Source organism: Bufo gargarizans, chromosome 3 (genome assembly GCF_014858855.1).
Source record: "Bufo gargarizans isolate SCDJY-AF-19 chromosome 3, ASM1485885v1, whole genome shotgun sequence".
Classification (NCBI taxonomy): Eukaryota; Metazoa; Chordata; class Amphibia; order Anura; family Bufonidae; genus Bufo; species Bufo gargarizans.
In genome coordinates, this window is record NC_058082.1 from 317,383,368 (window position 1) to 317,410,086 (window position 26,719).

Below are 26,719 nucleotides of genomic sequence, written 5' to 3' on the forward strand. Positions count from 1 at the left end.
CATCAGGCAGCAGAATGGCTAGAATAAGCCCTGTCTCAAGCCAATTATTGTGGTGAAGGGACCAGTATGCATCGGAATGGGTATGGCGGAAGGTCAGTGAGGGTGACCGTGGCATCTTTAATTTTTTTTAATCCCACTAAGAGACCTTTCCTAATCATTTTTAACCCCATGGGCAACCCTTTTAACACTTGGTAATGCCTAACTTCAGTAAGTGGTAAGGCAAGGTTGTTTTTTTTTCTCTAAATAAAGCTCTAGTTATGTAAGGGACCAATTTCCCTGTGTTTGGCCTATTGTTCAAAGAATGCAATAGCTAATTCATCCTTTTTCAAACCGAATTTGATTCTGTTGATCTGTATAATAAACATTCATTGATTAAAATTTTGAATATTTTTGCAGTTTTTGACGTTTCTTGCAGAGTTTTACAGGGCATTTTAAGGGATTTTTCTGTGTAACCAGATGTTACGGTACTTTACAGTCTAAAGTACTTTGTACACACTACAGAGATTTCTCTTTTTTCGGGAGGGGGGGGGGGGGGGTTTGTTGCATTTGAGTGATTTTGACATTTTTCATTTAAAAAACATGCAGAATGTTCTAGGTATGTATGCTTCTCTATAGAATTTGAAAGAATGTTGCAAATAAAACACTGCACTGCACAAAAATTACAGGCAAGGAGAAAAAAGGTAAAGAAAAGTAAAAGTGAAGCCTAACATTTTTTTCACACTGTGGGGAATATTGAGAAGTGGTTCTGTGCAACATAAATACCAAAGAGGCTGCAGTGGATGAGGACCAAAATCTGTACTGAAACCAAAAAGGGGCGATAACAGTTCTCAGAGCTCTCTACACCTGTGGGTTTCATCTCTGCTTGACTTTTCAAGAGAGCAGGAGCAATTTTTTAATGTACATAAAGGGGTATTCTAGAGGAATAATTTTAACAAAAAATAAGGTTGAAGTGGAGTAAAATAAAAATTTTTACCCACCTTACCGTTCACCCAGCACTACTGTTTGGCTGCTGATCCAGTTCACACTTCTCTTTTCTGGTCTTGGTCACAACATAGAAATGTACTGGTATGCCCGATCAGCCAATCACTGCCTGAGGTAGGTCACCGCTGCAGTCATGATTGGATGAGTGGGCAGTCCAAGCCATTTCTAGTGTGGTAAGCCTGAAAACAAGAAGTGGAGAGGAGTAGTAAAGATTATGCCTCATTCCGACCGCATTTTCAATTAAGATTACTCCCCTAGAATACCCCTGTAATTGTGAGATGGGGAAACAGCTCTCCTTGTCTGAGCACTGTTTGTGTAGATTAAATTAAATGTTCTGGACTGACATTCTGCTGTTTGGCCACAAGATGTCGCTGTTTCCTAAACACAGCTACCGACTGCACATATATCTCTATATTCATGAGAGAGGTGGGGATTACACAGAGTCTGGAGAGAAGAGAAAGAGAGAGCAGCCATCTTAGAGGGAGGTGAAACTAAGGAACTGTGTGAGTAGAGAATCTGATGGCATCCAGGTGTGAGAGCATCCCTCAGATACCAGAGCTGCAGCTAAGTGAAGCTGATCGTGTCTAAGACCCTGATTCTGTCCAGAGGAAGGAGGATTGCTGCCAGGAATGCTGATGAGAGCAGAGGAACAAAGCAACATACACTGCGGTATGGCATGCTTGTTGGAGAGGCATTTGTTCTGTTGTTCAGAGTCACCAGCGGATGCAAAGCAGACCCGGGTCGGTAAGATCGTGCACGCACCTCATCACAGTGTTGGCACCTAGAGACTAAGACCAGGCCTGTAGTTAGTTAGTTAGTTAGGGTTTCTACTGTTCATTTCAAGGCCTCCATAACTTAGTGACATTTCACATTGGAGAGCTGATAAAATTCTCGCAAACTCAAGCCAGGGTGGTGTTTTCTTGCTCAGAAGGAAAACTCAGGCACGTGCTACAGGATCAGTTATAGGAGGGGGAATACTGTAAAACTTGGTAAGATTGTAAGCTGTTGTGCTGTACCACAGGATAGCCTGTAATACACACCCATACAGTGGTTTTGTTTTTAGGGTAATAACAGGTAAGGTGTGGCATTTTAGTTGTGTCCGCCAGCAGGTAAATTACTTTACTTTCCTCCTTCATCTATCGGAGGGTGCCATGCTGTGCAGAAAAAAAAATACACCATGGCATCAGTGGGGGCTGCCCTACAAGGTAATACCATAATTAGCCTATGTCAATGAAAGGTCCGCTTTAAGTAAAATTCTGTTTTGGCAAAAGCTGGTATTGGGGTTGCTTTTCTCCTTTGTGACTTCACTGTATCCAGCCTAATAATCTAACAGAATTCGTATTTTTACACATTAAAACAAGCATGCCATATACTCCACAGTGATTTAAAAGGGTTGTACAGTGGACAGACATTGATGACCTATCTTCAGGATAGGTCATCAATATCAGATCAGCGGGGGCCCGACATCGGGCATCCCCCTGATCAGCAGTTTAAATAGGTAGCGGTGCTTGTGCGAGCGCAGCTTCTGCTATAAGGTTACCTGTGCGTTCTTGAATGGACTGGGCAGTTGTAATTATGTGCAGATGACCTTGAAGCGGATGCAGCATGCACTTGAGCACATCTGATCGGCGGGGGTGGTGGAAGTTGGGCCTTTGCCGAGCTGATATTTGTGATCAATCCTGAAGATAGGTCATCAATATCTGTGCACTGTACAACCCTACACTTGTGGCGAACCTATGGCATGGATGCCAGAGGTGGTACTCAGAGCCCTCTCTGTGGGCACCTGCACCCTGAAAAAATTCTATGGTGCACCAATATGCCTTAGACTTTTCCTGCCTTTCATCAGTGCAGAGCGCACTATGAACGGCACAGGCAGCACACTGAATGTAGGCAGGCTATTATAGCTAAATGATAAAGTACATGGCAGATATACTATATTGAACTGTAGTATTCAGGGTAAATTGCCGTGTTGGCACTTTGCGATAAACAAGTGGGTTTTGGGTTGCAGTTTGGGCACTCGGTCTGTAAAAGGTTCGCCATCACTGCCCTAGATACTTATTCCTCGTCCTAAAATTTGCTAGACTATTGATAGATTTGCATAATTAGGCAGATTTGCTGTTCAGGAGTTTGGCAAAGCTGCAGGATCTGCAGTATTTGCCACAATGACTGTTACTGGGCTTTTAGGAAACAGATAGAGCAAATAAATATCTGAATAGAATTTCTAATGACACAACCCCAGTGTTCATATTTACTGGAGATTTTTATTTTATATGGAAAAATACAGCTTTTTTTGCTAATACATGAGATACATGGGAAGCATCTACAACGGGCACCTTCCCCTAGGGCCCTCTATATAACAAATCCCAGGTGTGGGAAGGCTGAGTGGTATAGTGCGGCCTAAAATGTCACTTTGGCTACGAAGCAATAAATAGGGGGAATAATTGAGGGATAAAAGAATAACTGGAGTCCAGACCTTGAGATGAAGTTCAATGGCAGCTTTACTTTGCATAAACGTTCTCCAAAACGGTTTACAGGCTTTTTCTTTGTTCTAGCAGGCTTTAGCATGAAACTGGCAGACAAACTCCACTCTGCTATATATTTTTCTCTCTGAATCTGCTGCACTGACAGACTGGCTGTATAACTCAGTTTCTTCTGTATGCTGCACTTCACTTTGTAGTCTGACTCTAGGTTATGCCAGGGAACTTTCCTCTTGGCTCCTGAGGCTTTAAGGATTGGCCTCCATGGCCAGCAGAGCTTGGTGTGCTCTGGCTGGCGTAGGCATGTCTAGCAGAGACGTGCCCCTGCACACCCTTCCCCTAGCTGGAGGTAAGCTAGACTGACTAGAACTTGTGGCCCACTCTTCCTGCAGGAAGTAGGACTCACCCACCTCTCTCCAAAGGGGGGGGTTAGAATGGAATGGAAGGTTCCATTCTATCTAAGTACATCTCTCCTGCTGGTGAGCCAGGCACATTACATGAACAGTTACATAACATTAGAAATGCACAGTGTGGAGGAACATAATGCATAAGATAACATGAGATTAGACCAATAAAGACAGTAGCAAGGTGCAGAAGTGGTAACACCACTGTGTGGTGTTACAGATCGATTAAAAAGTTTCCAGTAATGGGCAAACTGCGACTCTCCAGCTGTTGTAAAACTACAAATCTCATCATGCCCTGCTGTAGGCTGATAGCTGTAGGCAGACTGGGCATACTGGGCGTTGTATTTACTAGTGTTGATCGAGCATGCTCGGCCGAACACCGCGAGTGCTCGAGCGCAATGCTCGAGTCAGTGTATTTAAATGTAATTTAGCATCTATTTCTGAAAAGTTTCTGACGGGATTTGAATAATATATTTACATATATTATTATATATTTAGAATATATAATATATGTAAATATATTATGGCTAAAAATATCAGTAGTAGTTTCCCACATATTATGCATTTATATATCAGAGGTATGAATATATATATATATATATATATATATATATATACATATATATATATATATACAGGTCCTTCTAAAAAAAATTGCATATTGTGATAAAGTTCATTATTTTCTGTAATGTACTGATAAACATTAGACTTTCATATATTTTAGATTCATTACACACAACTGAAGTATTTCAAGCCTTTTATTGTTTTAATATTGATGATTTTGGCATACAGCTCATGAAAACCCAAAATTCCTATCTAAAAAAATTTGCATATTTCATCCGACCAATAAAAGTTAACCTTCAAATAATTATGTTCAGTTATGCACTCAATACTTGGTCGGGAATCCTTTTGCAGAAATGACTGCTTCAATGCGGCGTGGCATGGAGGCAATCAGCCTGTGGCACTGCTGAGGTGTTATAGAGGCCCAGGATGCTTCGATAGCGGCCTTAAGCTCATCCAGAGTGTTGGGTCTTGCGTCTCTCAACTTTCTTTCCCAATATCCCACAGATTCTCTATGGGGTTCAGGTCAGGAGAGTTGGCAGGCCAATTGAGCACAGTAATACCATGGTCAGTAAACCATTTACCAGTGGTTTTGGCACTGTGAGCAGGTGCCAGGTCGTGCTGAAAAATGAAATCTTCATCTCCATAAAGCTTTTCAGCAGATGGAAGCATGAAGTGCTCCAAAATCTCCTGATAGCTAGCTGCATTGACCCTGCCCTTGATAAAACACAGTGGACCAACACCAGCAGCTGACATGGCACCCCAGACCATCACTGACTGTGGGTACTTGACACTGGACTTCAGGCATTTTGGCATTTCCCTTTCCCAAGTCTTCCTCCAGACTCTGGCACCTTGATTTCCGAATGACATGCAAAATTTGCTTTCATCCGAAAAAACTACTTTGGACCACTGAGCAACAGTCCAGTGCTGCTTCTCTGTAGTCCAGGTCAAGCGCTTCTGCCGCTGTTTCTGGTTCAAAAGTGGCTTGACCTGGGGAATGCGGCACCTGTAGCCCATTTCCTGCACACGCCTATACACGGTGGCTCTGGATGTTTCTACTCCAGACTCAGTCCACTGCTTCCGCAGGTCCCCCAAGGTCTGGAATCGGTCCTTCTCCACAATCTTCCTCAGGGTCCGGTCACCTTTTCTCGTTGTGCAGCGTTTTCTGCCACACTTTTTCCTTCCCACAGACTTCCCACTGAGGTGCCTTGATACAGCACTCTGGGAACAGCCTATTCGTTCAGAAATGTCTTTCTGTGTCTTACCCTCTTGCTTGAGGGTGTCAATGATGGCCTTCTGGACAGCAGTCAGGTCGGCAGTCTTACCAATGATTGCGGTTTTGAGTAATGAACCAGGCTGGGAGTTTTTAAAAGCCTCAGGAATCTTTTGCAGGTGTTTAGAGTTAATTAGTTGATTCAGATAATTAGGTTAATAGCTCGTTTAGAGAACCTTTTCATGATATGCTAATTTTTTTAGATAGGAATTTGGGGTTTTCATGAGCTGTATGCCAAAATCATCAATATTAAAACAATAAAAGGCTTGAACTACTTCAGTTGTGTGTAATGAATCGAAAATATATGAAAGTCTAATGTTTATCAGTACATTACAGAAAATAATGAACTTTATCACAATATGCTATTTTTTTTTTTGAAGGACCTGTATATATATATATATATATATATATATATATATTTTTTTTTTTGTAATTACACATTTATTTTGTGCCATACATTTTTTGCAATTTCTAAAAAAAATATAAAATACATAAATTTAATCTCTATTTCTGAAAAGTTTTGCCAGGATTCAAACTCCCAACCTTGTACATTAGAGACAAGGATGTTAACCACTACACTATAGAGCTACATAGAAACCTGAACAGAAATATAAAATAAGTCTTCTGCTGAATAGGAATACACACTACATCAGAAACTACTATGAGGTTTATTCTAACACAGTTTAGAATTCAGCTTTATAGCTAAGTGGATAAGGTCCTTGCCTCTAATGTACAACGTTGGGAGTTCAAATCCTGACAATAGAGATAAAATTTATATAATTTTTTTTTGGGAATTGTAAAAAATGTATGGCACAAATAAATGTGTAATTACTAAAACAAAAAAACAAAAAAACTTGATAATATATATATATATATATATATATATATATAGTCATGTGGACAAACCACAAAAGTTTTGGGATAGTGTTCTGTGGACTGATGAAACAAAATTAGAACTGTTTGGGCCCATGGATCAACGCTATGTTTGGAGGAGGAAGAACAAGGCCTATGAAGAAAAGAACACCTTGCCTACTGTGAAGCATGGCGGGGGTTAATCATGCTTTGGGGCTGTTTTGCTTCTACAGGTACAGGGAAGCTTCAGCGTGTGCAAGGTACCATGAATTCTCTTCAGTACCAGGAGATATTGGATGAAAATGTGATGCAGTCCGTTACAAACCTGAGGCTTGGGAGACGTTGGACCTTTCAACAGGACAATGACCCCAAGCATACCTCCAAGTCCACTAGAGCATGGTTGAAGATTAAAGGCTGGAACATTTTGAAGTGGCCATCGCAGTCACCAGACTTAAATCTGATTGAGAACCTCTGGTGGGACTTAAAGAAAGCAGTTGCAGCGCGCAAGCCTAAGAATGTGACTGAACTGGAGGCTTTTACCCATGAAGAATGGGCGAAGATACCCGTAGATCGCTGCAAGACACAGCTATGCTTCACGTTTAAAAGCTGTTATAACTGGAAAAGGATGTTGTACTAAGTACTAAGATTGAATGTGACTTGGGGGTTGAATAAAACTGATAATGATGTGAGCACAGAAACTATATTTGTGGTTATTTCATTATAAATGTTATGTTATATTTGTCTGACTTACAAGTGCCTCTTTGATTTAATTGTAAACAAGATGACTGAAATGATCAAAATCAATGTCAAACTGGCCAAAACACTCAATTTCAGTGGGGGTTGAATAATTTTGAACACAACTGTATATATGGAGTCAGAGCAGGGACTCATAAGCCGAACTAGAGTCTTCTTCAGAGCAGGGGGTGCCATTGACTTCCATTGTGCTCGGCACCCGAGCATTGCAAAGTGTTCTACTCGAGCACACGAGCACTTTGGTGCTCAATCAACACTAGTAATCACTATGGGGACATCTCCCTGTGGATGTCATCCCTTGTTTTTCCAGAAGCAGCTTATGATCCTAGTGACATTGTCATGGTGACAGCAGGTTGGCAAAGCACGCAGTAATAATGACACCCGAGGGACAAAAAAGGATACTCGATTGGAGCAAGGCACGCTTTCCTTGTCTGAAAATTAAAAACACATCGCAGTGACACCGGCCGAGCATTTCCCCCCAGATCTTCTTTGTTTTTTTATTATACACCCATACTGTACAAATAGTATGCAACAAAACCACAGGGCCTGGCACCAGCTGTGAAAAACATACCATATCGCTACCATTTCATGTAAATGACCTAAAAAAAAGTATAAAGCATTTCTAAACCGGGATGTGTGTTATGTGGTCTCATGTAGAGGCTGTAGCTGGTATGGGAACCTGTCATCGGGCAACTTCCTTTTAGATTACAGTATTTGTATTATGTTGCATGAACACTCAATTAGAGTGTTCTTTTTATTAAAGAGGACCAGTCAGCAGAATCAACCCTATCAATTCCAAGTACAATAATACCTTTTCCACCCAGGTATGTTTTGCGATGGCAGAGATATCTTAGGTTTAATTAATATTCTGAGGGGAATGCCCTAGCTCCTTGGTGCGCTGCAGCTCCTCCACTTTCCCAACACAGCCACATCCCCATTCCCTTGACTGACATGACCATACATCTTCATCGTGCTCTTGCCTGGCCCTGCAATGCCACGCATATGCTGTGGACTCTGTCATTGGCACATGCGCATCTACGGCGCATGTGCAGGATTACAGGGCGAGGCAAGATCTCAATGTAGATGCCTGGTCCTGACTCCTGCTAAGCAAGTGAAGGGGCTATGGCAATGCAGGGAAAGTGGAGAAGCTTTGGTGCACTGAAGAGCTAGGGCATACCCCTTGGTGCACTGAAGAAGCATATTTATTAAAAGCAAGTTATCTCAGCAACAGCAAAATGGATTTGGAAGATAAAGGTGTCGGTTTAATCAGGAGTATGTGTAGTATAATAGGGTTGATCCTGCTGTCCGGTTCTCTTTGAGCAAGATTACTGTGTCTGCTAAATAGACTATAGACAAACGTGGGTCTCTTTCTGGAAAAGAAATTGCCATTGTCTAAACCTTTACATTTTAACATTTTATTTGTCAAGCAAAGTACCAGTCAGGAATCCTCATTGCACCAAAGGCTTACTTTGAATATTAAGAAAAAGTATCATAACTTGGGAACGGAGCCTCAGATCAACAAAAGAAAAACAGCATTTTAATCAGGAAAACCACAGTTATGTATGTGTCTATGCAAACAGTGTTGGTGACAAATTCCCTTTAATCAACAGAAGTCTGCAATGAAGGTCCAGATGGGTGCTACCGGTTGGGGGGGGGGGGTCCCTGCATAGTTTGACACTATCAAATCAGTGCTGCCAGTGTCAGATTGTGCTGGGATTCACCCCCATCTGGTAGCAACCATCTGGACCTTTATTGCAAACTAATAGTAATTAATCCATAACTTCAAGAAGGAATAATATATGAATGAATGTCAGCTACTGACATCGTTTTGGGCTCATGATAGGCCTGCGGACTGCAGCTCCCCTGACCCGAACTGACTGTATCATAGTGACCTTGTTTTCTGGGCTGATCCTGGTCTTGTGCATGAGCCCTTAAAGTCTATGGTAAATAGGAAATGCAGGACACGTGTATTGCTGGCGTTTTTTTTTTTTTTTTTTAAACCACACCATGGTGATTTTTTTTAGGTGATTTTTATATTCCCTTCTCTATAGAGAAAAAAAGTCCTGAAAAAAAAAACATCATACAAACATGTGTTAACATAAAAATGACACTGAAAAATACAGGCAGTATGCAAAAAAAAAAAAAGCTAGCAGTTTTTGTGGCATTTTTTTAGTGTGTAAAACACGCCACAACAAATTTGTGTGAAGGAAGCCTGAACATGCATGAGGTATGCTTACACGTTTGTATGCCCTTAAAGGAAACGCCAAGTACCTGAATACAGCGCATGTTAATGGTTCTCAGTGCCTTGAGGTGTTTTATACCTCTGTGAAAAGATGAAATTGTAGCCTAGCAGAGAATGACAGGATGTTGTGTCTGGATGGAAGCATACTAAGCGTGGAAGAGCACATTATATTATAATTATTGTTTTTATAAACTATGTAAAACCTTTATTATATCAGACAAATAGGAAGATGTCTCACTAAAACCTATGGTGGCTGAGATACTGTGACTACTTCAGCCACATCTGTCCCACCACCATCATCCGAGGCTACCTGGAATAGTGGGGTCCAGAGTGGGGAGAGTAGTGCATACGGAGTAGTATCGGTCTTTGTGAGAGAACCCCATTAGTCAGACATTTTCAGTCAGTCTCTGATATTATACAGTAGAATATTCCATTATAAGGCACCAGCCGTCTTCGGTTATGTCAGAGATGATATCTCTGAGCGTATTTAGTAGCTCTTTCAATGTCTCTTTGAGTTCACATTAGGACAAAAATGCAATTCTGCTATATGATCCTCCATGGTGTCATTCGTGTATGCTATTCCTAGGGAATTGATAACTGCACATACACGCACACACTACATGCATCTAAGGGCTCATTCACACGTCAGTGAATCACGGACGTGTTCAGTTTGTTTTCTCCACGGACAGCACAAACAACATTTTATTTTAGGCTGCATTCACATTGGGTTTTAACCCTCCGCAGGGCTTTCCATCAGGGGTATTCCTCTGAATACCGATATTCAGGCATATACTGCGCCGGTTACATTGACTTTAGTGATCAGAACTATACACAATACTCCATGTGCGGTCTGCACATGGGGGCGTGGATCGGAAGCCCACGGAAGCACTATGGATTGATTCTGTGGTTTTTCCTAGCAATCTGATATTTATCACCTATCCTGTAGATAGGCAATAGGTCATTATGGTAGGACAACCCTTTAAATTATAATTTAGATTATGTACAATATGAGGAGGTTACGATTTGGCAAATTTCATGCCAGACATTAATGCTTAGGCTCCTTTCACACCTGCGTTCAGGTGTCCGCTCGTGAGCTCCGTTTGAAGGTGCTCACAAGCGGCCCTGAACGCAGCCGTCTGGCCCTAATGCATTCTCAGTGGAGGCGGATCCGCTCAGAATGCATCCGCCTGCCAGCGCTCAGCCTCCGCTCCGCTCAGTGAGCGGACACCTGAACGCTGCAAGCAGCGTTCGGGTGTCCGCCTGGCCGTGCGGAGGCGAGCGGATCCGTTCCGACTTATAATGGAAGTCAATGGGACGGATCCGCTTGAAGATGACACCATATGGCTCAATCTTCAAGCGGATCCGTCCCCCATTGACTTTCAATGTAAACTCTGAACGGATCCGCTCAGGCTACTTTCACACTTAGAAAATTTTCTAAGTTATAATGCAGACGGATCCGTTCTGAACAGATGCAAACGTCTGCATTATAGGAGCGGATCCGTCTGAAACATCAGATGAAACATCAGACGAAACATCAGACATCAGATGAAACATCAGACGGACCCGCTCCGAACGCTAGTGTGAAAGTAGCCTTAAAGGGTTTGTCTCACTTCAGTAAATGGCATTTATCATGCAGTTAATACAAGGCACTTACTAATGCATTGTGTTTGTCCATATTGCCTCCTTTCCCTTACATTATACAAAGCACGTATCCGTGGTTATTACCACCGTGTAATCCAGCAGTGGTGGCTGTGCTTACACACTATAGGGAAAGGCTGGAAGTGCGCATAGGCCAACACCTTTACCTATCCACCGCTGCTGGATTACACGGTGGTAATAACTACGGATACGTGCTGTGTATAATGTGATCGAAAGGAGGCAATATGAAAAAACAAAAAAATACATTAGTAAAAACAAACACAATACATTAGTAAGTGCCTTGTATTAACTTTCTCTACATGATAAATGCTAATTGCTGAAGTGAGACAACCCCTTTAAAGGGTTTCTACCACTTCGTTTGCCCCTATTTAGCTTTCAGATACTAGCGATCCGCTAGTGTCTGCTGTACCAAACAATCCTAATCTAACAGTTTTTTGTCCAGCCGTTTTGCTAAAAAAAGAACTTTTATGGATATGCTAATGAGTTTCTAGGTGCTATGCGGGCGTCTTTTCAGCACCTAGAGGCTCCGTCTACCTTCACATAATGCCGCCCAGCGCGTCCCTCCAGCACGCCCATCTCTGATGGAATCCGATCCTCCCTCTGTTCCAGCCATACGAAATCTCGCGCCTGCGCCGTGCGCGTCTGTAATCGGCGCAGGCGCAGTGAATGTCTGACCGCTGCCTGCTCAGACATCTCCACGAAATCTCGCGCCTGCGCCGTGCGCGTCTGTAATTGGCGCAGGCGCAGTGAATGTCTGACCACTGCCTGCTCAGACATCTCCACGGAGATGTCTGAGCAGGCAGCGGTCAGACATTCACTGCGCCTGCGCCGATAACAGACGCGCACGGCCCCGGGCGCGAGATTTCGTACGGCTGGAACAGAGGGAGGATCGGATTCCATCAGAGATGGGCGTGCTGGAGGGACGCGCTGGGCGGCATTATGTGAAGGTAGACGGAGCCTCTAGGTGCTGAAAAGACGCCCGCATAGCACCTAGAAACTCATTAGCATATCCATAAAAGTTCTTTTTTTAGCAAAACGGCTGGACAAAAAACTGTTAGATTAGGATTGTTTGGTACAGCAGACACTAGCGGATCGCTAGTGTCTGAAAGCTAAATAGGGGCAAACGAAGTGGTAGAAACCCTTTAAGTGTGCTACTCTTTCCTGGACAGAGAAACATGGCCTACAATTTACTTTCTCCAGTTTCACAATATTCTTAAGTAAATACTATAACTGTGCAACGGGTGCCTCCCCCTTGGGCCCTCTATGTTGCGCGTCCCAGGTATAGGAAATGCCGAGTGGTATAGTGCGGCCTAAAATGTCTCTATGTGTGTCACGGTGCTCCTACCTGGACACGGTTGGACCCCAGACTTTAGCTTCAAAGCAATAAATAGGGGGAATAATTGAGGGATAAAAGAATAACTGGAGTCCAGAGCTTGAGATGAAGTTCAATGGCAGCTTTACTTTGCATAAATTTGCTCCAAAACGGTTTACAGGCTTTGTCTTGGTTCCAGCAGGCTTTAGCATGAAACTGGCTGGCAAACTCCACTCTGCTACATCTGTTTCTCTCTGAATTTGCTGTACTGACAGGCTGGCTGTATAACTCAGCTTCTTCTGTATGCTGCACTTCACTTTGTAGTCTGACTCTAGGTTATGCCAGGGAACTTTCCTCCTGGCTCCTGAGGCTTCAAGCTTTGGCCTGTATGGCCAGCAGAGCTTAGGGTGCTCTGGCTGGCTTGGGCACTTCCAGCAGAGACATGCCCCTGCACACCCTTCCCCTAGCAGGGGGTAAACTAGACTGAAGTAGGACTCACCCACCTCTCTCCAGAGGGGAGGGTAGAATTGAATAGAAGGTTCCATTGTATCTAAATATAGCTCTGCCCTTTTTGCTGCCACCTGCTGGTGGACTAGGCACATTACATATGAACAGTTACATAACATTAGAAATGCACAGTGTGGAGGACCTGGAATAATAGATCAATAAAGACAGTAGCAAGGTGCAGAAGTGGTAACACTACTCTGGGGTGTTACAACTGTAGTGTTATGTTCGTCTTGTGAGCTGCAGTCCTTGCGATGATTCCTTATTCAGCATAGACGTATTACTCTGTGTTAACACTCTATGACTTCTATGTTTCTTTGTTGTTTCGTGTATGAATTTTCCTTCATGATCAGGTTAACTAGATCCATAGGGATTACTAAGTCACTAGTGAAGTTCCAAGGGACAGAGCACAGGTGATACAAATTATGACTTGGCATTAACTTCTTCGCTGATCTTATTATATTATCTGTTCAGTTGTTCTCATTTCCCAACATAATTTTAATTATTATATCCAAATGTCACTGCAATCGTTTCTGCTTCTTTATAAAAGAATAGTTACTAATCAGATTCCTTAAAGGGGTTGTCTCACTTCAGTAAGTGGCATTTATTATGTAGAGAGCGTTAATACAAGGCACTTACTAATGTATTCGGATTGTCCATATTGCTTCCTTTGCTGCCTGGATTCATTTTTCCATCGCATTATACACTGCTCGTTTCCATAGTTACAGACCACCCTGCAATCCATCAGTGGTGCAAGCATAACCACCCGCCAGCCAGCAGAGGAGGATATGAATAACAATATATTAGTAAGTGGCTTGTATTAAAGGGGTTCTGCACTTTCATTTAACTGATAATCTATCCTCTGGATAGATCATCAGCTTCTGATCGGCGAGGGTCCGACACCCCCGCCGATCAGCTGTATGAGAAGGCAGCGGCGCTCCAGGAGCGCCGCGGTAAACAGTGAGAAGGCCGCGGCGCTGCTGGAGCACCGCTGCCTTGTCAAACAGCTGATCGGCGGGGGTCCCGGGTGTCAGACCCCCGCCGATCAGAAGCTGATGATCTATCCAGAGGATAGATCATCAGTTAAATGAAAGTGCAGAACCCCTTTAACTTTCTCTACATGATGAATGCTCCTTACTGAAGTGAGACAGCTCCTTTAAGTAAGTGCTTATTGCAGTGTCCCACTCAGTGATGGTCATGAACACTTCAAACTTTTGTATATGCTTATCAAATGTATTTCTGTATACTCCTGTAATTCCTATTAACAGGCTGTTGGAGTGTCATTACATCTATTCGCCCCTAGGTGGTGCTGGCGCCACTTATATATTTCTGGGGGGGTGTCTAGGCAGTGTAGAAAAAGTGTAGAACAAGAGAGAACAGGAGAGTAGAAGCAAGGAAGTTAATGGAGGAGCAGAACAGGCCTAGTCCACAATGTAGCTGCTATTTTAGCCCCTTGGCCCTGATCAAGCCAAGGGAGTATAGAGAACAGTATTACAGCAGCAAAGCACAGACCAGTGAGTCTACATCTGAATATAGAAAAAGTCTAGTGGAGGTTAGAGCTAATATTAGCCAATGGACTTCACAAGCGACAGCGACCAGGAGGAAACTAAAAGTACCTGGGAACAGCCGGATGATTAGTGCGCAGAGGTATCCTTCACCACATGCCTCTATGGACATAATGGACCGTAATTCTTCAGTGAGCATCCTTTCCCAAGAATGGAGCAAAAGACTGATGCCTGCCATTAGAGAGACAGCCCTGTGGATTGCTACTGACCAGTAAGAGTTATATTTAGTACCTAGAGTGTAGACATGGTATATACAGATATAGAGAGAAGGAAAACTCCTCAAATTACAATTGCCAAGCCTGTTATATGGAATACAGCTGAACCAATATTTGGATTTATTGCTTTGCCATATACATGAACTGTACTGACTACCTGGAGACAATTGATCAAGTAAAAGTTCTGTTGTTTACAACAGGCATGCTCAACCTGCTGCCCTCCAGCTGTTGTAAAAATACAACTCCCACAATGCCCTGCTGTAGGCTGATAGTTATAGACTGTTCAGGCATGCTGGGAGTTGTAGTTTTGCAACAGCTGGAGGGCCGCAGGTTGAGCATGCCGGGTTTACAACAATTGACTCCTCATCCTTTCTACCACCTTCATTTGCACCTAACGGTGCTGGCGTCATGAACAACTGGGGTCCCAACCTCCAAAGTACCCTAAGGGACTGTGCTATTTGGCTCTGTTGGGGTGATATAAATGTGCCACAATATGGTATTGCTGGCCCTGCCTTCCATCAATTGGACCTGACTACAAAACGCGGCCACTTTAGTATTTTTTCCAGGGCCACTTTATGTTTCCAGTCCGCCTTTGACTGTTTGGTGGTAATATTGGTCTTAGTACAGTGTTTTTTATGCAGTATTATTTGCCCCTTATACAGTCTTATTACTGGTAATATTGACCTAAGTAAACAGTTTTTTCTACTGTAGCAGTATAGTGATATTTTTACTTGTATATTGGTGTTATATGTTAGCTGTAAGACTGTATTGTCAGGGACTTATGTCTATAGACTGTAGCAATACCACTGGGTCATGCGTATCTGAGCAACATACTGGTGGTAAAGGTATTGAGGTGGAAGGTTCAAAAATTCTCCTGGAGCCCATATGAATCTAGTTATGCCCCTGCATATACGTAATTAGAGGTTGCAGGACAGAATGCAGTGCTCCTGAGTATGAAAGAACATTATGTCATTTTAGCTAATGCAGTCCCTTTTTTTAACTGAAATCAGGCAAAAACTGACAATAGATGGAGCCTTGAGGAAGCTGCTCAAAATACATCATCCTGGTAGAATTTTAGGGAAATAATGTTATTTGATAAAATATGTTATTCATCAAATATACACACACATATGCTGAAAATTTTGTAAAGTAGATCACAGTGGGTTAAATACACAGAACATGGACCAAATGTTTTTGCAGAACGGGTGTGGACCCACTCATATTCAATGGGGCCACAAAGGATGCCGGACAGCACACAGTCTGCTGTCCGCATCCACACTTCCGTTCCGCTCCCCCGCCCAAAAATTTAATATGTCCTATTCTTGTCCGCAGTCATGGACAAGAAAAGGCATTTCTATTATAGTGCCGGACACAATTTGCTCAAACGGTTGCGGATGTGTGAATGGACCCTAAATCATATAATTTCAAAACCTCAGAGGCCCTTCATTAGGTAATATAGCATGCCAATTAGATTGTTCTACATAGTAGTTATTTTTGAGATTGAGTCCTTGGGGAATTGCTATAGGAGTTCAGTTACAGCTCTGACTAGTCAACCGTCAGATGGTCAGATAGCAGACACAGTGGAGTAAGAAGAAATAAGTATCACAGAAAAAACACCACTAAAACTTAACTTTTAATATCAAGATAATGTAAAATCGCTTGGTACAACCTCCTACTAATAGATATTATATAGGAGATTAAGAAAAATAAAAGAAAATATCCCTACCTCTTTTCCTATTTCTATTTAATACCTGCTTAAAAACTGAATGGTCGCCCCGATAGGGGCGATCCCATGTCTGGAACCTCCTAGTCACCCTAGTCAGGTTTCTTTTATTGGGAGATCATAATGACTATGTACAAGAGTGTCCCCAATATTTCTACCCCTACGAAATGTAATAGAGGTAGTATCCGCTAAATAGTCTTTTAGGTCAGGATCTGTTTTGAGGAGGGACCAATACGGATTTAAGATGTCCCTAACCTGATTACGCTGGGTTTTATTATCAGGTTCTTATTATCGCCTAAATTCTTCAGGCCTTCCATTTCTTTATATGTATAGTTTTTGTGTATGAGTATCTTTGATAGATCACAGAGGTCTCTAATGGCTGAATTCAAAAATAATTCTATGTGTATATCACCACCCTTTTGTGGTGTGGGGATTTGCTATGGTAGACAGGTTAGCGGATGCAGTATAGAGGCAAGGAACCAGGTTGTAAATCAAACTTCATAGTTTTATTCACACTCAGTAAAACATAACAGTCTTGGTTCTTGTTCACACACAGCAAAAACAACACAATGTTCCCTGGAATCCTAGGTGTCGGTTCACACCTGGTTGAATGCTCAGCCACAGAATAGTTCACTGGCAGGCTTCCAGGCGGCCTGCACGCCTGTTTGCAGTCTTCAGCCTAGAGGACTCCACAGCTTCAGAGGAGGAAAATCCACACCACCTGATAGTGCTGACTGCTTTTATAAGCCTGCCAAGACTTGGCCTGGAACGTAAGAGCCGTCACAGATCAGCTTAACAGCCATTCTAAACAGCTGAAGTGACAGTCTGCAATCTGCAATACTGACACTTCAGGAAAAAAAATGGCTCTTACCTCACCGAGGCCAGGAACCTTGGTGACACGTATCGACCATCAATGATTGCCCCTTGTTCCTTCCTACATATCTCCCCCCTTCGTTCAACCCTGAGGGTGTGGACACACATTAAACAGTTTTCCCGGTATAGGGCATCCGTGTTTCCTAGTAACCGGCCTGCCCTGTGTTCCACCGAAAATTAGAAATTTTGCAAAGACAGAAACCACTGGGTGACCCGGGCATTTCTGTCCTTGGCCTGGCTCATCCATTTGAGAGGGGAGTGGTTGGTCACCAGACGAAACGCCAACTGCCTGCGCCTGTCCGATCCTACGGCTCCTGAGGGCAACAGCCTCAATAGGGTCACGCTAAGCCCAGTGACGTAATCAGAGCGCCATTGCCTTAGGAGCCGTAGGATCGGACAGACGCAGGCAGTCAGCGATACTGCGGCTGCGCGAGATTTCAGGGGCAAGAAAGGAGGACGCAAGGATCGTGGGGTGAATAAATTACATGACGTAGCGGAGGGGGCGGCAGCGTTCAGCTCGGATGCGGGAGTAAATTTATTTATGAGGAGGCGTGCTGGGCTTGAAATAAAGGCCGGCCGGGCACTGCAGGGGGCGTTACTGGGCACTAGAGGAGAGGAATAACGCCCCTCTGGGCACCTTGAAGGTTAATTAGCATATCTGAAAAATCACTTTTTTATCAAAATGAAAACTTGAATAAAAGGAAGAAGACCCATGCTGGAATGAAGGTACTTTAGTGAACATTGCTATGTTAACAGTTCAATATGCTCAAACTAGGTGACAGATTCCCTTTAAAGGGGCAGGGCGCTGTGGATGACACTGTTAAGGGAGCAGAGTGCTGTGGAGGTCACAGTTCAGGGGCAGGTAGGGTGGCCATTCAGGCCACCCTCAAAAAACGGACCTAAAAACCCCGCCTCCAGGTCCCAATAAGCCATGCCCCCTCCCACTTTGCAGCCGACGGGGATTGTAAAAATGAAGGTAAAAATCAACTTCTGTCAGCTGCAGGAGTGGAAGTGAGGGTGACTTTCTCCCTGCAGATCACGCTCAGACAGCACAGTGCTGCTGTCTGAGAGTGAGCTGTTCAAAAGGACATCCCTGTGTCCGTCCGGGACCTGCGCCGGACGGAGAACAGGGAGTCTGAAAGCTGGACTGTCCGGCCTAAAACAGCACTCTAGGTGCAGGCTGCTGTGGAGGTCACAGTTAAGGGGACGGTCCGCTATAGAGGTCAGTGTTAAGGGACAGATTGCTGTTGAGGCCACTGTTAAGGGGACGTGGTGTTGTGGAAATCACTGTTAAGGAGATGGGGTACTGTGGAGGTCACTAATAAAGGGGCAGCCACTGTGGAAGTCACTGAGAAAGGGGCGAGCTGCTGTGGAAGTCACTGTTAAGGGGGCGGGATGCTGTGGAGGTCACTGTAAAAGGGGCGGGCTGCTGTGGAGGTCACTGATAAGGGGGCGGGATACTGTGGGGGTCACTGTTAAGGGGACAGGGAACTGTGGAGGTCACAGTTAAGGGGACGGTCCACTATGGAGGTCAGTGTTAAGGGGCGTGGTGCTTTAGAGGTCACTGTTAAGGGGGCAGAGTGTTGTACATTTTAAGGGAACAGAGGTCTTTAGAGGTCACTGTTAAGGGGGCAGGTTATTGTGGAAATCACTGTTAACGAGATGGGGTACTGTGAAGGTCACTAATAAAGGGACAGCCGCTGTGGTGGTCACTGTTAAAGGGGAGGGCGCTGTGGCTGTTACTGTTAAGGGGGCAGGCTGCTGTGGAGGTCACTGTCAAAAGGGCAGGGTACTGTAGCTGTCACTGTTATAGTGGAAACTGTCGATATCTTTTAACGACACACACAAAAATTAAATGAAATAGATGAAATATACCCATGTGAAGCCTGGTCCTTCTGCTAGTTAAATAATAAACCCCCCTAATTAGCAGTTTTGTTAATATTATCCAAATTAATATATGACAGTATCTCAATGGATAAGGTCGGTCACTGTTGCAGCAGGTGGCTGTATTCAGTCAGCTGCATGCAGTTGCCCCCCCACCCCAACATGTTTTTCCTGTGGAGTTGGCCGACACAAATTCCTTTTTACCTGTGGCTTAAAACTGTCTTAATACTGAGTAAATTTGGGCCGGTATTGGGCAGGTTTGGGCGCCAAACTTACGGCTCTTCCCCTTCTTTTCTGGCAACCCAGACTTGATTGCCCTTGCTGCTTTCCAGCAGAGAGTCTGGCCACCCGCGTCCCACATGGCTTCTGCAGGCCGCAGCCAGCACTTCCCTGTGAAGGCTCCCAGGCTGTCTCTATGGGGTGTGCACCCTAGTTTCCTCCAGCCAATAGCTGGACACTTCAGGATATTTTAGGCACCTTTCCCTAGAGGAGGGTGTGTAAACTATAGCTTTCTTAGTTTCCTAGCAACCAATGAAGGTGTGCTGTTCTGTTTGTCTATCTATGTACCGACCTCTACTTATCTACCAACTCTGACCTTCTGCTGCAAGTCCTGACCTTAGCTTGTTCAACATATTGACCCTTTGCTGCCTCCCCTGACCTTGGACTTGTTTTTACAGATTCCTACATATGCTGCCTGCCCTGGCCACTGCCTGTTTCCTAACTAGGAATATAGCATGACCACTTGGTGCCTTGCACTGCCAACTACACTGGGACTATTCCAAGAGACAGTAGCCTGGTGGCTCCCCTGCTGAAAGGGCAAGATCCCTGTATAAGGGTGAAAGGATGAACACCAGGCGAAACCCCGATCACGCCCTTAGGCTTAGACCTAAGTCAAACCAGTTAGTTGGCACATTGGTTCCACACCCACTGCCCGCAACACATTTTAAAGCAGTCTGTTGCGCAAAGGCCTCTTCACCCTTGTACTGTATATCATGGCTTGGAACCAATGTCCCTTGGCCTAGTAAAAAATGTGATGTTTCCCATTGGTTTGCTTTCCCGCATCCACATTCCACCTCCACCAGTGCTAAACAGCCCTCCTCACTTGCTACTCCCTTCTGTATCCTTCTTTTTTGCTTCTAATGCAGCAGTTGAGGCTTTAGCGTTTTCTTTCATCTCCATCACTCTGTCTACATGTGCCCCAACTCCTCACAGAGTTTCTCCATCCTTGGAGGCTCATCCAATGGCTCAGGGGCTTTATCATTCTGACTACACCAAGTCAAACACAGTTTTTGGTGTGGGTTTCCGTTTCTTTTCCATGACAAGTTCAACTAGGCCTTTCTCAGCAAAGCAGCAAGCTCCCCTCCAGAGACTCACTCAAGCACACTAGGTGAACCTCTGCACAGCTTTGCCTCAGGCCTGATGTCCAGCCTTCTAGCCTCCGGGCTGATGTCCAGCCTTCTAGCCTCCTGCCCACTGCCATTCTTTTTATTGGGCTAGCCACTACCGGCCCAAGGTCCAACATCACTAGTTGACAGAACTGGCTTCTAGCATATCACAGAAATGGCCCCGTAACTCACAGGCCAACTGAAGCTCCATTAGATATCACTTCCAGAGCATGTGTGCATTTGGAAGAAAAAGTTTTAAAGTGTAACTGTCTTTTAATTATTTTTCTTAAATGTGTAGGGCAAGTGATTATGATTATTTTTGCTGTATACTTTATTTGTTGATTTTGTACTTTTTTTAAATTACAAAACTGCTTCTCAAGTTGGTAAGGATTTGTCTAATTGTTTTTCTGAAGCTATTTATGCTAAAATCAAGTCAAGAACACTAATACAAAAATGTGGCAACAAAGCAGCATTTTTACAGCGATTTTGCATAACTGCAGCATTTCTGTGATATTGTGATGTACAGATGACATAGGTATTGAAGATTTAGGCAGGGTCTATAGGATACTAACAATTATTTTATCAATATAGGTTAAGCTTCATTCACACGTCTGTGCTCAAATCCGTGAGCAGGTGGTCAGTGATGCGTCCGTGAAGGATCCGTTTTGGGTCTGTGAGTCAGTTTTTTGCTGTCCGTGTTGCATCAGTGTTTCACTGATACTGAACAGCTGAAAAATAATTTTTAAATCATCTATTCTTAATAATCCGTGAAACACAGATGCAACACGGATGGCATCCGTGGTTTTCACGGACACATAGACTACAATGGACTTGATGGCTCCATGAACACGGACAAAATAGAGCATGCATCCATGCTAAAATCACTGACCCATGGACCGTGCTAAAACACTGATGTCTGAATACACACATTAAAATGAATGGGGACGTGTGCTGTCCGTGAAGAACATGTACAGCGCACGTCTGTGAAACACTGACGTGTGAATGAGGCTTTAATAGTATTATAGCAATAGTTTCATTATCGTGATCATTATATTCATAATATATGAAGTGCACACCTCTTTGAATCGACACACACTAGTATTAGACATCCTGCTTGACATAAACACATTAGGCATAGTGAACATCATGAATTAATACACTAATTTCACTCAATTTCCCATCCAATAATTGCCCACAGCCATCACTTTTTGTCTGTTTGACCCAGATCCTATTTGCTTTTATGCCTTTACTACATCCATTCTGTACCTGGATGATTATCATGCATGTACAGAGGCTGCATCTAAAGTAAAAGGAAGGAGATGCATGTAAAACTATAATGGAGTCTTTATTGCTGGCACTATAGCGATGTATATGTTACACAATGTACAGATTTGACATGCACAGGGGATTGACACGATATATTTTTGGGTGAAATATTTGAAAACCCAGAAAAAAAAAAAAAAAATTTCCCCCTGTTTCTAACCATCATTCCCTAAATAAGATCTACAAATAAAATTTGGAGTAAACTAAGAAAAAAAAAAAAAATCACGCTTAGGCCCCATTCACACGACTTTGTTTTTTGACCTGTATTTTATCTCCAAATCCAATACGCATTCATTTCAATGGGGCCACACAAAATACACCGTGTGCAGACAGTACATCATATGTCAGTTCCGCAGCCCTGTAAAAATGATAGAACATGTCCTATTCTTGTTAGTTTTCCAGACAAGAATAGACATTGTTACAATGGGTCCGCAAGAAAAACAGATGCAACATGGATATCATATGGACATAATCTGTATTTTTTGAGGATCTGCGTTTTTCAGACCGCAAAATACATACGGTTGTGTGAATGCACCCTTAGGAGTGAAATCCATATGCCATCCGTTTTTTTTTTTTTTTTGCGGATCCATTGCAACAATGCCTAAAACGGACAAAAATAGGACATGTTCTATTTTTTTTGCGGGGCTACGGAACGGACATACTGATACGGACAGCACACGGTGTGCTGTCCGCATTTTTTGCGGACCCATTGAAATAAATGGGTCCGCATCCTATCCGCAAAAAAAACGGAACGGACATGGAAACAAACAACGTTCGTGTGCATGTAGCCTTTGTGGCATTTTTTTCATCTGTGATTTTTCGTGTATTTCTTGCTGAAAAACGTCAGCTCCAGATATTAGCTGAAAGTCTATGGAAAATATGAAATGCAGGGCACACAAGTGTTTTTTGCCAGTAGCATTTTTTTCAGTTTGGTGGCCATTTTTTTTTTTAAAGCGCAGCATGTTGAAGCATTAGATTTTTTTTTGATATTTTCCATCTCCATAGTGATAAAAATGCCTAAAAGAAGAACACACTTAAAATTTTTTGTTTTTTTAAACAAACAAAACAAAATGCCACTTTCTATGGCAATTTTTTATTGGGAAAAATACTACAGAATAATTTTAAGTGTAAAGGAAGCCTTAGAAGGCAGAATTGCATAAAAGTGAAAACATTCCCAGGGGTGAAAGGGTTAATCTGTATGAACAATAGCAGCAAGTTTAATTAGGGCTCATGCACATGACTGTTGCCTGTTTTGCGCTCCGTAAATTGCAGATCTGCAAAACACAAGTACCGGCCGCATGCATTCTGCATTTTGTGGAACTGAACGTCCAGCCCATAATAGAACAGTCCTATCCTTGTCCTTAATGCGACAATAAAAGGACATGTTTTATATTTTTGCGGATGCAATGGAAAGGACATACGGATGCGGATAGCACGAGGTGTGCTATCTCCATCTTTTGCGGCCCCTTTAAAGTGAATGGGTCCGCATCCCATCCGCAAAAAATGCGGATTCAACGCGGACAAAAAGTAGCTTCGTGTAAGGGCTCGCATGAGCCCTTACAACAAAAAGTGGACAAATGGAACGGAATAATGAAAATTGAGAATGCAATATTTAATTACTTATTTATTATTATAATTAAGTCCCTGTCCTCCACATATCTACATTACCAAACCTGAACCAAATACCCTTTTACTATGAAAAATCAGTGTTCCAAATATTTTTTTTCCTTTACATCTTGCGTCTCAACAATAACACAAATATTGGGGCAGAGTTATCATCAGTGTCTCACATTTAGATGGCTTAGAACGAGATCAGTCAGAACATGCATCAAATGTATCACAGAATCTCATGACATATTATACACTTTTTTTCTTTTTTACACCTCCTTTTAGTTTCTTGCTTTAGGTCAATACTGTGTGCCAAAATTTGGCGCATTTTTAGTATTCGACCACAAGGCATAGCCGTATGACCTGCAGTGGGCTCCGATTAACTAACTAGGACCTGCATTGATAATGGTGACGCAGCCTGTATAGCTCCATGGGTCTAGACTGCAGCATGGCCGTGTCGGAACCTCATCACAACCGCACTTTTTGGTTGTACCCTTTTCCAAACTACTCCTATTTTTTTAAGAGACTTTTCAAAAAAAAAAAACATTGCAGTGTAAAAATGGTGTAAAACATAATAAATCAGGTACATGACATATACCCCAGTTTTATGGGGCAAATTCTGTCTCATTTAGCTTTGTAAATCTTCCCCATTGTCTACTAAATCCATAATAAAAGCTATTCACATATAGGCAATGTAAAAGAAAAAACTCAATATACAGTATAATCATATGAAAAGAACAAATATCCCCATGACTATAGCTATGCTGTCATTTAGGATCAGAGACAGTCAACCCATCCTATTGTGTCCTACACTGAATTAGAGATAGACATTATAGACTGACAGATGTGTGCTCCTCTAGTTTCCTGGATTTCTCACCTCCTGAGCTTGGTAAACCATATATGCAGAATAACACTCACGTACTCAAGAGATGCCGAGTATGGAGAAGCAGCTGCACCACGCCTGGAGCGACACTGTGCTGTAATAATAATGGAACTAATCCATCCTTTCCTTTCAAAGACTTCCTCAACGCCCCACCCTCTGCCCTACCACTTGTAGACTAGAAAACAATGCATGTGACTGCATTCTAGACTTACATGACCACTTTGTATTGTTCTGCAAGAATGTATTGGATACACTTTATATGGACACTTAAGGACTCTTTCGCACAATCAATATTTGACCGTATACTGATGCAAAACACTGACCACCAAGAATAGCAATAGCCACCACTTCTTGGTCACTTTACTGCAGTTATCTGCTTATGTATAAACAGAGGTGATATCATTACAGGCAGGATTAGAAGTAGGTCATTGTCAAAGCTTATATACTCTTTCCTTGTACAATGACCTCTGCACAGGTCAAAGAACATGTCTAGAAGATTCTCCCATAGAAGTCAATAGGGTCAGCTCCAGACCCTTGTGTCTATGGACCATGGGGCTGCTTTCTCAATGGTGTTAAGAACAGCTCAGGCAAGATGGCCACCTCCATAATCATGTTCAGAAAATAGAATACAAAAATCTGTAATCAGAAAATAAAACCAGATTAGGAAAAAAGGAGATGTGTTTCAATCTGGTTTTAAGTGGCAGATAAAATTTTTGGTGACACGTTTCCTTCAACATGCACATGGCTGGTTGACCACGATGACTGTATTTTTTTTTCTTAAAATAACTAGATTTTTTATATAATTATTCAATATATTTTTCACAGCTTTCATCAAGTTTCACCTACATGCTCCAGCTGCAGAGCTACAATCTTGCCTCTCAAAACGTAGTTCTCACATCCAGGATTGCTCGACCATGTGGAATTTTTAGGGTATGGCTACATGGCATCACTGGTCGCAGCCAGGATCGCAGAGTAGCGGTGATCCCATATAAATGAATGGGATTGCAGCACAAGTCGCAAAAAATCCAACACCATCACCTGTTCAGTACATCCGCTCAGAAAGCAATCACTTCCTGCTTCCATTATTAAGTCCTCATGCACATGACTGTATTTTTCATTCATTTGAATCTAGAGGGAAAAAAATGGCAGTCTGGTCTGCAGTTGTTTGGGAGCAGCTCCAATACAAGCAGACAAACAACGCAAATGTGTTAGCGTTTGCGTGTTTGATTTCAAGTGTGTGTTTGTATTAAGTGTGTGACTTTAGATGAAGGGATTTGAGATTCAGGGACTTTAGGAGGGGACTACAGTAAGTTAGATTCTTATCACTGCACTATATTGTATTTTTCTATTTTCTTGCGTAATCCCCATTAGTATGTGTTCCATTATTGACAGCGGAGTCCAGTGCACATCTTGCCACATGTTTGCAGTCCTGGAACAGCTGTTTGAGGGTGCATATCTTTGTTCAAAGTTTGCATGGTTGGCAGATGATGGGGATGTCAGTTCAGGGAGAGCACTGCTGCAGCCGGACACTTCCTCTGCCAGTCAGGGGAATGTCGGCTCCAGTAAGCGGGGGACCAGGAGAGCAGGGCAGGCAGGCCAGACAGGTGCTGGTAGTGGGAGACTCAATTATTAGGGGTACAGATAGGGGTGATCTGTCACAAAGACCGGGATCGTCAAAAAGTTTGTTGTCTTCCTGGCACTCAAGGTTGTCACCACAATTCCAAGTTTGCGGACCCATTCTAGTGAATGGGTCCGCGATCCGTGGGGCACACGGCCGATGCCCGTGTATTGCAGGCCCCCTTTATGCCACCCGCAATACAGCCACGGCCGTGTGCATGTCCCCTTACTCTGTACTTAGTTGAAGCACCTTTGAGATTACAGCCTTGAGGCTTCTTGAGTATACCACAAGGTTTGCACATCTGGATTTGAGGCTCTTCTGCCATTCTTCTCAGCAGATCCTCTCAAGCTCTGTCAGGTTGGATGGGGACTGTTGGTGGACAGACATTTTCAGGTATCTTCTGAGATGTTTGGGTTCAAGTCCGAGCTGTGGCTGGTCCACTCAAGGACATTCACAGAGTTGTAACTAAGCCACTCTTTTGTTGCCTTGGCTGCGTGCTTTAGGGCCACTGTCTTCGGCCCAGAGAAGTTTGGATCAGATTTTCATTAAGAATACCTCTGGATGGACTTTGTTCCATTCAGCTTTCTCTCAACCCTGACCAGTCTTCCCTTTCTCACCTGCTCA

At 43.1% G+C, this 26,719-nt stretch overlaps 1 protein-coding gene across 2 annotated transcripts in view; it reads right to left on the reverse strand.

Annotated features, from left to right (window-relative positions):
• Positions 1–24,566, reverse strand: part of LOC122931929 — a 79,749-nt gene extending 55,183 nt beyond the window's left edge. The window contains exon 1 of one of the 2 annotated variants that reach the window (XM_044286019.1): positions 24,517–24,566. Coding sequence is in view for 1 of the 2 variants with exons in the window: in XM_044286017.1 (XP_044141952.1) it covers positions 24,472–24,492 (21 nt within the window). In the remaining variant the exon portion in view is untranslated. Of the gene's footprint in view, positions 1–24,471 lie in introns of both variants that reach the window. The other variant, XM_044286017.1, reaches the window with a different exon arrangement.
• Positions 24,567–26,719: the final 2,153 nt, after the last annotated feature.